The 12,093-nt window shown below is 45.7% G+C and overlaps 1 protein-coding gene across 3 annotated transcripts in view; it reads right to left on the reverse strand.

Moving 5' to 3' along the window:
* The window catches only part of OIT3 (oncoprotein induced transcript 3), a 31,949-nt gene that overhangs the window by 1,174 nt on the left and 18,682 nt on the right, over positions 1-12,093 (reverse strand). For all 3 annotated transcript variants that reach the window (XM_061447209.1, XM_061447200.1, XM_061447188.1), the window contains 3 exons: positions 6,277-6,437; positions 5,204-5,619; positions 1,244-1,343 (listed from right to left, as the gene is read on the reverse strand). In XM_061447209.1, the coding sequence (XP_061303193.1) occupies positions 1,244-1,343; positions 5,204-5,619; positions 6,277-6,437 (677 nt within the window). The remainder of the gene's footprint in view (positions 1-1,243; positions 1,344-5,203; positions 5,620-6,276; positions 6,438-12,093) is intronic.

Raw genomic sequence — 12,093 nt, forward strand, 5'->3', positions numbered from 1 at the left:
AGATGTCAGAGTATGGCATCTGTCTGTTAGCCAAGGGCTAAACAGGTAATATGAAGGCATGAAATGATCCTCTAGAGGAAGGGATGAAAATGCCAGGGATAAGCTTGGAAGATCTCACATGAACTGGTAGGAGCTGCATAGCAGGAAGCAGGCCAAGAACATGTGAAGTCTCACAAGGAGATGGACTGATAGAAAGATGCAAGAGAATGGACTGATAGAAAGATGCAAGAGAATCTGACATGAGCTGAGAAAACAAAGTTAGGAGACTGAGGGACAAAGGAGGAAAACTCAAGTTGATGAGGAGCTAAAACTGGTAGCTGAGGGGAAAAGGGGAAACAAAGGCCAGGGAGACAGTTGCCCTTTCTTTCTGCACAGCAAAGTCAGACTGTGACAAGATGGGTACTCCATGCCTTCTAAATGACAAGGAGAGTAAGCAAGATCCCTGCAAGCAGGAAGTAGGGAAGCAAATATTTGTGAATGTTTGGTCAACGGTGAGGTTTGAAGCAAAATCCATTGCACAGGCAGGGAAGATGCAGGTTGGAAGCAGCAGTGGCAAACAGACAGCAAAGCGAAATCTTTGAATTTTGAACGATCTCATCTGTTTTAACTCTACTGAGGCTCTCCAGTAGCTGGAGTGGCAGCTTTATAACTTCTGGAGCAAACAACATTGGCTGAACATAACAGCGACTGTAAGACTAGATTTCTTCTAGCACAGAGAAGCTATTTGCATTAGGAAAATGGCATTATCCTCCCACTACAAAGCTTCTGCCTCAGAGTGCCACCAGCCTTGACAGCATGGTTTCACATTGAATTAAACAGTTTGGTGGCCTTGTATCTGGAAACCTGGCACCTGTACTCACAAGAGCTAGAGAAGATATAAGGTTGAAGAGATTTAAAACCATAGACTGTTTTGTTTTAAAGATAGGACACTGTGCCTGGTGATTGGGAACACTTTTCTCACCCAGTGTACAAGTGTCCAGTAAGACTATGCAGAAAACAACGATTTCAGCCTGCTATGGCAACTGTCCTTCATGCTTTATTTAATTTTAGCTGGTTTTATCACTCTCTCCTAAAGTACCTGTGTCAGGGTCCCGAAAGACAACACTGCTGGGATAGGCACAGCATCACCTGCCTTAGGGCAGCCACTCCTCTCCTTTGCACTCTAATACAGCCAATTCTGTGCTGAGATTCCCCAGTCAGATCAGAGCTGATGCAGTATCTCAGAGGTGTGCTGTGAGCTTACCTTGTTGTCTTTACCCACAAACTTGAACACAGGAACCTGGAAATGCTTGGCAAGATGGTCCTTTGACGTGTACTGCTTCACTGAATCATCAGAAACGCAGCTGAGAAAAGCAGAGGGATAGGCTTTAATGGGTTTCCCAGAAATGGAAAATGAAAGAGAAAAAACATCCCAGCATATTTAACCATAGAAAGGAAAGGAGAACTTGGCTCTCTCAAGCTAAGCTACCATTCATGTTACTTCCTCTTTGGCCACAGGAGAAAATTCGCGAATGATGGGGAAAAACAACAGTGGTGATAATAGCATATCCAGACAAACAACAGCTCAGCAGCAGAGAGTTGGCAGGACGTGGTCCAGTCCCCTTGTCAGAGGGACTTGCCAGAGAGCTGCAGGCAAGTCTGTCCTCGTTTCACCTTCCTGTGCAAGAGTCTGCAGTGATCAACAGAGCTGTTATACAGTATATATTATGTGCTTTCTATACACACATATTTATGCACGTAAATCATGCTTAAAATGAAGAAGCCTGTACTCACGTTACTAAAATATCACAGATTGTGAAAAACATAAAAATCCAGACTTACTTTGCTTTACATCATTTATGTTTTTCTTTCTGCTACACTTGGTTGGACAGCTCAAATTCTTACACTAAAATTCATCATTTCAATTTCTTCCTCACTAGCATTATATGATCATGCAAGACATCATAGAACTGCAAGAAAATAGCTACTTTTATAAAAGTTACATTCCAGGTGCAGTCTATTTATAAACTGTTACAGCCTATTTAGAGTTTAACAGAGAAACAGCAAGACAAAAAGTTACGGTGACTTGGTGATTATTGCTGCCTAGTGCAAAGCCTGAAGTGTTATGAGAGGCCCAGCTGCTGCTGTTATATTGCATTGCAATGCAGCTTGTCCTTTCTAGCAAGTTAATTCCAGAAATGTGGACTTTGCAAGATGTTAAACAAAAAAAAAGAAGTCATAGTGGAAGAGACAAGAGGTAATGGTGGGAGAGCTGAAAGTCCTACTCCTGCAGCAACCTTTAGCTTCTATCTTTACATCAGAAATTCGTAGGGCGCTGTCAGAAATGCTGACGTTTGATGTGTTCAATTATCAAGCAGCAGCAAACCCCACATCTATGCGTAGCTCAAGCTTCTGCTGGAAATCTGTACACTGCTTGGCTGACTAGGCTGTGTGGGTGGCAGACTGCTGCAATCGCCCTTCTGCTATGTAGAGTACAGTATGTTCATGGGAGCACTAAGCACTGGTCTGATCCTAGCGCTGTTTTCACCACCATGTATTTCTGTAGCTTTACTCAGCCAGTGGCGGTCACGGTCTGAAGGGCTATCCCTGTCTGCAGTGCTTGTCTAGTTAACTTGCCTGGAATGCAAACGTAAAAGCCATCAAGGAGAGCTCATAAATTAATATTGTACACCTAAAAAAAAAAAAAAAAAGACTGAGATTTCTCCCTCCTGAGGCCATACATTAGATGTCACTAAGTTGTTTAGGATAAAATTACTTTCAAAAGTAGCATTCCTGAAGGCATGCAATTGTAAAGAGTGACAGTTACAGACTTTTCATGAGCAGCTAGCCAAGCTTTGGGGCCATAAAGTCAACTCACAGTCACGTTCTCATTTGCAAGCATATAAAGTGTGATGATTCTTGGACACTGGCTCAAACTGACTCCTAAATCCCAGGGTCTCCAAAGCTTCTCTACCCTGGTAAAGCCTTGCAACGGAACTACCTTAACCCCATCATGCTCAGATAAATCGCAGCTCCTGACTACATCAGATTACAACAGATTGCCCTCAGTGACACGACCCTGCTCCAGATGCCCCAGAGAGCTTCAACGTTTATCGCCTGTGCTATAGGTCAATGCCTTTTACTTATTTTTGTTTTGCGGAAAAGGAAGAACAAGATCAGAAACAGGAAAGCTGCTTGGGGGCTGGCTGGGCTGGCAGCAGTACAGGGTATTACAGAGACAGTGGGGAGGGATCTGGGAAAACCCCGATTTCCAGCATGGTCACATCAGCATAGAGAGAGGGTTGAGGAGTCCCACAGGAGAAGGCTCCCACCCCATCACCCTTGCAAAATGGCTATGGCAGGCAATTAACAGGTAAGAAAGCATGAGAGGGAGTGTTCCCATCTCTCAGTCTGAGATATATTCCCTAAATTTAAACGTTTCCCTGTGGAAGCTGCAGTTAACTCCTGCAGGTCTGATCCTACATAATCAAACGGATTGCTGTCTTTATTGCCTTGGGCTTCCGGGGCTGAGTTGATGGAAGGAAACTGGGCTATTACAGAGCTGTTTGGAGAAGCGACAAATCAGCAGTGTATTCAGCTATTTTTACTTTTTAATTGCTGCAAGCACACAGAGAGACAAAGCACTCCAGTTAGCTCAACAGCACATCATTAGCCTTTGCTAAGTGAGCACTTCAATTTTAATACACCACAGCCCACCGGGGCTGGGTGTCTGAGGACACTGGGGCCTTCAGTGACTGGATGAGGCTCCAGCCAGCTGGCTCCAGCCCACTTTCCCCTTTGATGAAGTTTTAATGCCCTCTGCAGGTTAACAGTACCAAAGGGACTGCTGGTGCCATAAATCCTCTAAGTTGTGCTGTGGTGAAATTGACAGATGACATTTTCTGCCCTCTCCTTTCACTGCTAGCTCAGGTTTTGGCCGCTGTTTTGAATCCCATCATTTTCACTCATGGTGAAAATGAATGAATGTTTGGAGCCATGACTGTGCGAAGAGTCCACAGGAACAGCCAAGGCAGGGATTTAATAAATCAATCCTTTCATTACAAATCCACTCATAAACCTGAAAAATGTCAGGCACAGAAGGACTGCAGCCTAGGATGAGGGGAGAGCAAGTGAATGCCGAAACCTTTGTCAGAAGGAAACAAAACCAGTATTTTTGTGTATGTACTCTGCAGGACTCCTTTGTTACAAGGCAGTCACACAGGACTTGTCATCACCAGCTGTAACGGTGGATGATTTAGCCTGGCAGCTGAGGAAATAATTGTTGTTCTCATTAGATGGGCTGGCAGACAGAATACAGAACTTCCACGAGACTGTCAGGCTGTGACATTTGGGTATGTCTTACATATTACTTTGGCTTAGATATTACTTTTTATTTTCTCCCTAGATGATAGCAGACTGCTTCCCACATGTGATGTTTACCACAGTGTTGTCTGGTTAAGCTGCCAGGCACTGCTGGATGCAAACACTCCGCAGCAACACTGCACCATGGCTCTGTCATGTTACCACCCAAACAAGTGTCTGAAAACAGGGGTCCATGTTAGAAGCCACAGCAATGCTCCCCAAACCTCTGATGCAAAACCCATTAGAGTGAACCCACAGATCCACCCTGGAAAGATCCTTAACCCCAAATGCCTCAGAAAATTACAGCCAAACCGAGGGACCCCAAACTTACTGCACTGCCAGGTATGAGACAGAGGAAAGGAAGGGGAGCTCCTGGAGCTCCAACCTGGACCAGCCACAAAGTCTTCTGGCTCATAATATAATAAGGCCATGATGAGAAAAAACAAAAGCCTGCTCCAGTTGCTGCGGCGGCTGGGTGGCAGTGGCACACAGCCATCAGGGGGTTCTGCCGATTGGTTTGGCACTCAGCAGGCTGGCAGAGAGAGGATATCAGGAAGGATATCTTTTCTACAGAAGCCAACTCAATTATCTACAAAGTTAGCCAGAGGGAAATATGTCCTGTAAAGGCTGCACTTGGAGTAACCTCCTTCACTGCCTCCTCACTGTTTCTGCCTATTACTTCTGATGGGACAGGTGGTTTCAGGTTGCTGACTGAAAGGCCTGGCTACTGATGGTCTAGGAACACAGCAGATAGGCTGCTGTGAAGAAGGGATGGTGTGTCCTGCATCACACAGGCAATGCAATTTAGCCCCGCTGCCAATTCCAGTCTAAGAGCCAGCAAGAGAGAGAACAGTGAACTCACCCATCTTGAATGAGGTAGTACTTCAGGATCTCATCAATTTTTGAGGTGGGAGTGGCAAAGCAGCTCTCTACCAGTGTCTCTAGTCCATTGACATGTACCAAGGGTTCAATCCCAAAGTACAGAGAGTCCCGAAGCTTAAGGGTGGGAAGAGCACCCCTGTAGGGTTCATCAAAGTCTTTGTCTTTGAAGATCTCAAGAGTGAAGGGAAAGATGCCCTGGTTGCGGCTCATGATTTCCAAGGGAGAGTTCTTAAGGTTGGGCACATAACCTTCAGAGATGGTGTACCGGCGTGGGAACTCGCAGGTCACCGGGATCAGCAGCTTGCTGGTGCGGACAATGATGTCCCCATTGCTTCCTGGAGTCTGCTTTGGCAAGCCGGTCACCAGATTGGTGGCAATGATTTTATCATTTATTACCTGCAGCAAAGAAAGGAGTTTAAGGGAAAGGGGAGATCATTGAGAAAGACCTCTCTGAGTTCAGACTAGCAGCTGAGTTTACCTTGTTCCAGAAACTCAGACATAAGCTAGCCACTGAAAGTACAGCTTGTGAATTCATATACTGCAACCAGAATGTAGGTTCCTCCTCACCTATGAAATAAGGGCCTCTATCAATTTGCTGTTAAATTTAATGCACTGTACTCCTGCATGAAGCAGAGGAACTTGCTCCCAATTGCAAGCTGTCTCCCGAGATGAGCTATCTGCTCATCTGCATCTCCTGACTGCTTGCTGTTCTAAAACTTTTAAATATTATCAGGGGACCAGATTCCATCTCAACAGGAGGGTGAAGAGTGACACCACCTGCACTTTCTGCACTGGAACGATGGTGAAGCTGCCTCTGTGAAGGATTAGGTGAGCAGAAAGTTGTAGCCATGCCGGCAGATGCACACCTCTAAAGAGGAGATGGAACAAGCTCTCCCACTTTGAGATGTGACCCCAGGTCTAGCCTGAGGCCAACTGCATGGCAATAAGGAAACTTCTCTGATAGTACAGCTAAGTTTATTCCCCAAATAAACCACAACCAAGTCCCCAAACCTGAGAGATCCCAAGAGAGAGGACAGCAATAGGTATACATACGTCTACAACAGTGCCACAGGACTTCAAGGAGAAATGGATGTTGACGTGAGTGCCATTGGATACTCCTTTGCATGAAGTGTTTATAAGGGAAAGGTCCAGGCCTCCAACCAGATCCTTTGGGATGTTCACCTCAATAGAGCTGGACTTGCACAGCACTGGAACTACAAGAAAAGTCCCCATAATAACCGTTAGCACTACAAATCTTCCAGGGAGCTGGGAAAGGGCTGTATCAATTATTACTGGGCAAAAAGGGGGATCATATGCTGTGTTTATGGTTACTATCTTACCATAGTAATCTAACTACCTATATTACATTTCTGCTTACTGTACACCGACCTTCTAGGTTACCAGTGCCCCATATCCTCCTGGCACAGTGATGCCACAAAAGATGATGAAGACGACTGCTAAACTTGTGGCAGAAACTCAGCTGTGCAGATATGGATAACAAATTCACAACACACCAAGCAAAGCCATTTTTAAAGACCCTTAATCAGATTTTATATCAAACCCAGAAGAGGTCAAAACAATTCCATAGAGATGCTGAGCTAAAGTGGAAGCACCTCAAAATGCTGCAATAATACTTCCTCTATGCAATAAACCCAGCTCTGACAAACAAACCTATTAGCTCACTCATCCCACCTCCTTCCAAACTTTGAATTTTAATACAGATCTCCATGTGAACTTTTAGAAATTAGAATTCCAATACATAAGAAGTGGGAGAATATGTAGAGATTGGGCAAAATTAAAAAGGGAAGAAGAAGGAATAATCTTCAATTAAAAAAGTAATTGCTATTTATATTCCTTGGGTGTATACACATCCACTCAGTTAGGCAGAGGACAAGTGTAGTTGTGCATATATTCTGGTTTCTTCCCATCCATATCCCCCCCCTGCAGAATTTCATGTATCATTTTAAAATCATATGACAAAACTTTCTGCAAATACACTAGTTACTCAAGTGTTTTCCTAAAATTAATTACAGTCCCAATCCTGACATTCATATGATCTTTCTTCCCTTAATTTTGATCATTTATTGTATGATCCACTACTCTGGACCTTGGATACAAGGCACACAGCTAAAACATACCTTTCACCCTCCTTAAGAAAACTCTCCTGTCCCAGCTGAGGTATTTGTAATGGCTACTATATACCTACAGGGAGTAATTTTATTAAAAGTTGATCTTTTCAAGGTTATATGCTAAAATGTATGCAGTGTGCCTAAGGCAATACGCTCGCATAATGAAACTGCTGGGTTGGAACAGAAAACTATAGAACTACCTTCAATTTTCCTCTGTCCACAGTAGAAGGCAAGTGGGAATAACTGAGCACATCAAGTGGCAAACCTCACAAGGAGACAAAGGGACTTTAAGAACACAGTGCAATGCAGAGAGAGATGAACATCCTTTGGAGACCTGGTTGTCTCAACTTGGATTTAAAGCTTCACTGTTCTAGTGACTTGATAAGAAAATACAATGCTTTTATAAAGGTGTAATTCAGGGCAAGGCAGCTTGGATCCCAACTGCAACTCTCCAAAGTTCAGGACCAATCTGGTTCAGGCTCTCTTCCTTTCTAAATGTCTTTGATTGACACAAAGGGGAAGAAAGAAGAGACACCCATTAAACCTCTGCTCCGGCATTGCAGGAGTTGGCTGCTTGCACTCCACCACCTGGGCACAGAAACAAATGAATGGAACCTGTGAGCAGACCCACTTTTGATTCAAGCCAGCTCATCATTATTTAGGAAAACAATCTGGGAAACTCCTTATACTAACCATATTGGAGTAACTGGTAATGTAATTCCAACCACCCTACACATTTGTATATGGAAGAGTAATCAATACAGAGAACAGTGTTTCAGTTCTACCAATTTAACAGCGGTGCTGCAAGCAAAGAGACTGCATTTATCAGTGTGATTCACTGATCGGGCTGGATTTTCCCAAGAGAGACTGCCAGAAACATCACAGGGGGAGCTGAAAAGGGGCTGGAAAGGTAGCCCGTGGCTATATGCAAACATGTTATTCCAGGTGGGGTCCTGACTGCCAGCATTGAGATGCCCAGCAGAAATGAGTTACCCTGGGTGCCAAGAGTAATTAATTTAATTCACAACTTCTTTCATCTATTTGAAGCACTGCACTCTCCTGACTTGCTGTCAGCATCCATCTCTTGCATCCCTGTCCTGGGCTCACCCCAAGATGCAAGCCTCTTAAGAGGCTCACCCAGTCTTCACCTGTCAAACATTTCAGTTACTCACCCTCATACACCCCAGAGCATCTGTAAGTATTAAGAAAGTCTCTGCATTACAGCTTTAAACCCTGCTTTGCACCAATGCCTGCAGTACCCTGATGCTGGTAGGAAGCTTCTGTGACTCATTCTACTGTCTGTTATTGTTGGCACCATGTTCCTTGTCCAGCCTTTGGTTCCTTCCTTGGCCTTTCAAAGTACAGCTGCTTGGAGCAGAGGCTATCTTTTTGCACAGGCTGCTCAGTGGAATAGGCTCTCTGGTGCTGGGGAGCCTTGAACCACTACTAGCAAAGCCCAGATCAACTACATGACTGTACCCTGCCTAGCTGAACACAAGGCTTGGGCACAGGAGAGGGGAGAAGGAACATTTCACCACCACACTTCAGAAAGAGGTGGGGTACTAGGATGGTCTGCAAAATTCCAAGTATTTCATTGGCTGGTACCTTTGTGGGAACGCTGTAGCCAAAACTGCGATTTCTGTGGAGGATTATTAGTGTTTGTTCTGAACATAGAATTACAGAATCATAGAATCGTTAGGGTTGGAAAGGACCTTAAGATCATCTAGTTCCAAACCCCCTGCCATGGGCAGGGACACCTTATGCTAAATCATATCACCCAAGACCTCGTCCAACCTGGCCTTGAACACTGCCAGGGATGGAGCATTCACAACCTCCATGGGCAACCTATTCCAGTGCCTCACCACCCTTACAGGAAAGAATTTCCTTCTTCCATCCAACCTAAACTTCCCCTGTTTAAGTTTTAACCGTTACCCCTTGTCTTATCATTACAGTCCCTAATGAAGAGTCCCTCCCCAGCATCCCTATAGGCCCCCTTCAGATACTGGAAGGCTGCTCTGAGGTCTCCATGCAGCCTTCTCTTCTCCAGCCTGAACAGCCCCAACTTCCTCAGCCTGTCTTCATACAGGAGGTGCTCCAGTCCCCTGATCATCCTCGTGGCCCTTCTCTGGACTTGTTCCAACAGTTCCATGTCCTTTTTATGTTGAGGACACCAGAACTGCACACAATACTCCAGGTGAGGTCTCACAAGAGCAGAGTAGAGGGGCAGGATCACCTCCTTCGACCTGCTGGTCACGCTCCTTTTGATGCAGCCCAGGATACGGTTGGCTTTCTGGGCTGCAAGCACACACTGAAGCCGGCTCATGTTCATTTTCTCATCAACCAACACCCCCAAGTCCTTCTCCGCAGGGCTGCTCTGAATCTTTCCTCTGCCCAACCTGTAGCTGTGCCTGGGATTGCTCCAACCCACGTGCAGGACCTTGCACTTGGCATGGTTAAACCTCATGAAGCTGGCATCAGCCCACCTCACAAGCGTGTCAAGGTCCCTCTGGATGGCATTCCTTCCCTCCAGCGGATCAACCGAACCACACAGCTTGGTGTCATCGGCAAACTTGCTGAGGGCGCACTCAATCCCACTGTCCATGTCAGCGACAAAGATGTTAAACAAGACCAGTCCCAACACCGATCCCCAAGGGACACCACTCGTTACTGGTCTCCAGCCGGACATTGAGCCATTGACCACAACACTTTGCGTGCGGCCATCCAGCCAGTTCTTTACCCACCGAGTGGTCCATCCATCAAATTGATGTCTCTCCAATTCAGAGACAAGGATGTCGTGTGGGACAGTGTCAAATGCTTTGCACAAGTCCAGGTAGATGACATCAACTGCTCTGCCCCTGTCCTTCTGTTCTGTAGCCCCATCATAGAAGGCCAGCAAATTGGTCAGGCAGGATTTCCCCTTAGTGAAGCCATGCTGGCTGTCACCAAGCACCTTGTCGATTTTCATGTGCCTTAGCATGCCTTCCAGGAGAATCTGCTCCAAGATTTTGTCAGGCACAGAGGTGAGACTGACTGGTCTGTAATTCCCTGGCTCATCCATTTTCCCCTTCTTGAAAATGGGGGTTATATTTCCCTTTTTCCAGTCATCGGGAACTTCACCTGACTGCCAGGATTTCTCAAATATGATGGCCAGTGGCTTCGCAACTTCATTTGCCAGCTCCTTCAGGACCCGCAGATGGACAGTGCAGAGGAGGGTTGATAGGCTGCAGATCCAATTGCTTCAGGCAACTGTGCCTGCCCTGCACTGTTAATTGTACAACTCTAAACCTGATTAGAAGCCATAAAAAATCGTGTGGTACAGTTCCAGATATATTCTGTTACATCTTCTCAAAATTGCAAACCACTGCGTGGGGACATAAATTCATGAAATGCAAAAGAACAAGCAATTTCACTTTATGAGATGCTGTATCCTGAGCCACAGCCTGGCACCCAGCAATGCTGCTGCTCTCTTTAGCAGCCCCAGAAGAAGAAGAAACACTGGCTGGAAAATGAATGGCCTTTTCACCCTGCTAGGGTTGCTCCAGGGAGCCAGGGATGAAAAACATTACTCTTTTCTGGCTCTTATCCATCAGTCAGACCTTTACTCAGTAAGTATAATCATGGCTTTTGGAAATCCCCATCTCCTCCTCCCCACCTGGGTCTGCTGGAGGAGCACTCCTGAATCCCAAGTGTGAGTGCTCATCCCTGAAAACAGTGCCCTGAATTTCTAATAAGATTAAAAAGCAGAAAATTCATCAACTAGAATCATTCCAACTTCCTCTCTAAGGCATGCCTGCCCTGTTGTCCCCCATGAAGTCTGGGTCTGTTCCTCTTGTATCTGGGCACTTTGTAACGCATCAGACTACAGAAAGCTCTGAGCGTACCGGGTAACACCAGCACATCGGTATTATCTAAAACCCAAGCGAATTAGCCCATGACAGGCTTCCTTTTGTTGCATTTTTAGATCCTACCCTGGGCTATGGCTCAAGTCTAGCCCATTTGCAAATTCCCATGGAAACATCTGGAAGCAACTGCAAAGGTTATTCATGGGCCCACCAAGGCAGAACACAAGCAGAGAGCTATGAGGTCTGTCTCTACCAGGGCAGTAGTCAGCTTCTCCAGCTCTGTACTGAGCCTAACATGTCTGAGAAGTGGCCAGGCAAGTCAGATGAATCCCACCAGACAGCATTACCCATCTTTCACATGCCCACACACCTTTCCTCAACACACAATTTTGACTGAATATCCTTCCATCAGCAGATCATAGTAGACATCTTCTCTGTAAGACACACAGGCTTCTCGATGCTTTCAGCACCTCAAGAGCTCAGCTAGCTGTGGGATTATGAGACCCAGAAGAATCCTGGGAGCAAGTCCTGGATTGTAAGAAGTCATTGCACGAGGAGCTACAGACCCTCTGCTCAACTCAAAGTCCTCACGAACTTCCCCCTGGTCCTCTGCTCCCTGCACTCACTGCTGCAGAGCTAAACTGACCCCTGGGGACTCTGGATGTAGTTGCAGAGGAAATCTCACTCAGCTCTTGCAAACCAAAACACGGAACATGTTATTCTAATTGCATGCTATAGGTGCAAGTGAGTCAGCGAGAAGGACTCCCTGCATACAGGAATGGAGCAAAGTTCAGATGGAAGGTCTCCCAAGGATTGCATTACCCTTGCCTCTAAGCAGCAAAAGCAACAGTCAATTTTCAGATGCTATCTTGGCTGCTTTTCTAAGGGACAGCAAAACC

Source organism: Pezoporus flaviventris, unplaced genomic scaffold (genome assembly GCF_033815535.1).
Source record: "Pezoporus flaviventris isolate CSIRO_AGI_PZ_B2104156 unplaced genomic scaffold, CSIRO_AGI_Pfla_v1 ptg000001l, whole genome shotgun sequence".
NCBI classification, from domain to species: domain Eukaryota; kingdom Metazoa; phylum Chordata; class Aves; order Psittaciformes; family Psittacidae; genus Pezoporus; species Pezoporus flaviventris.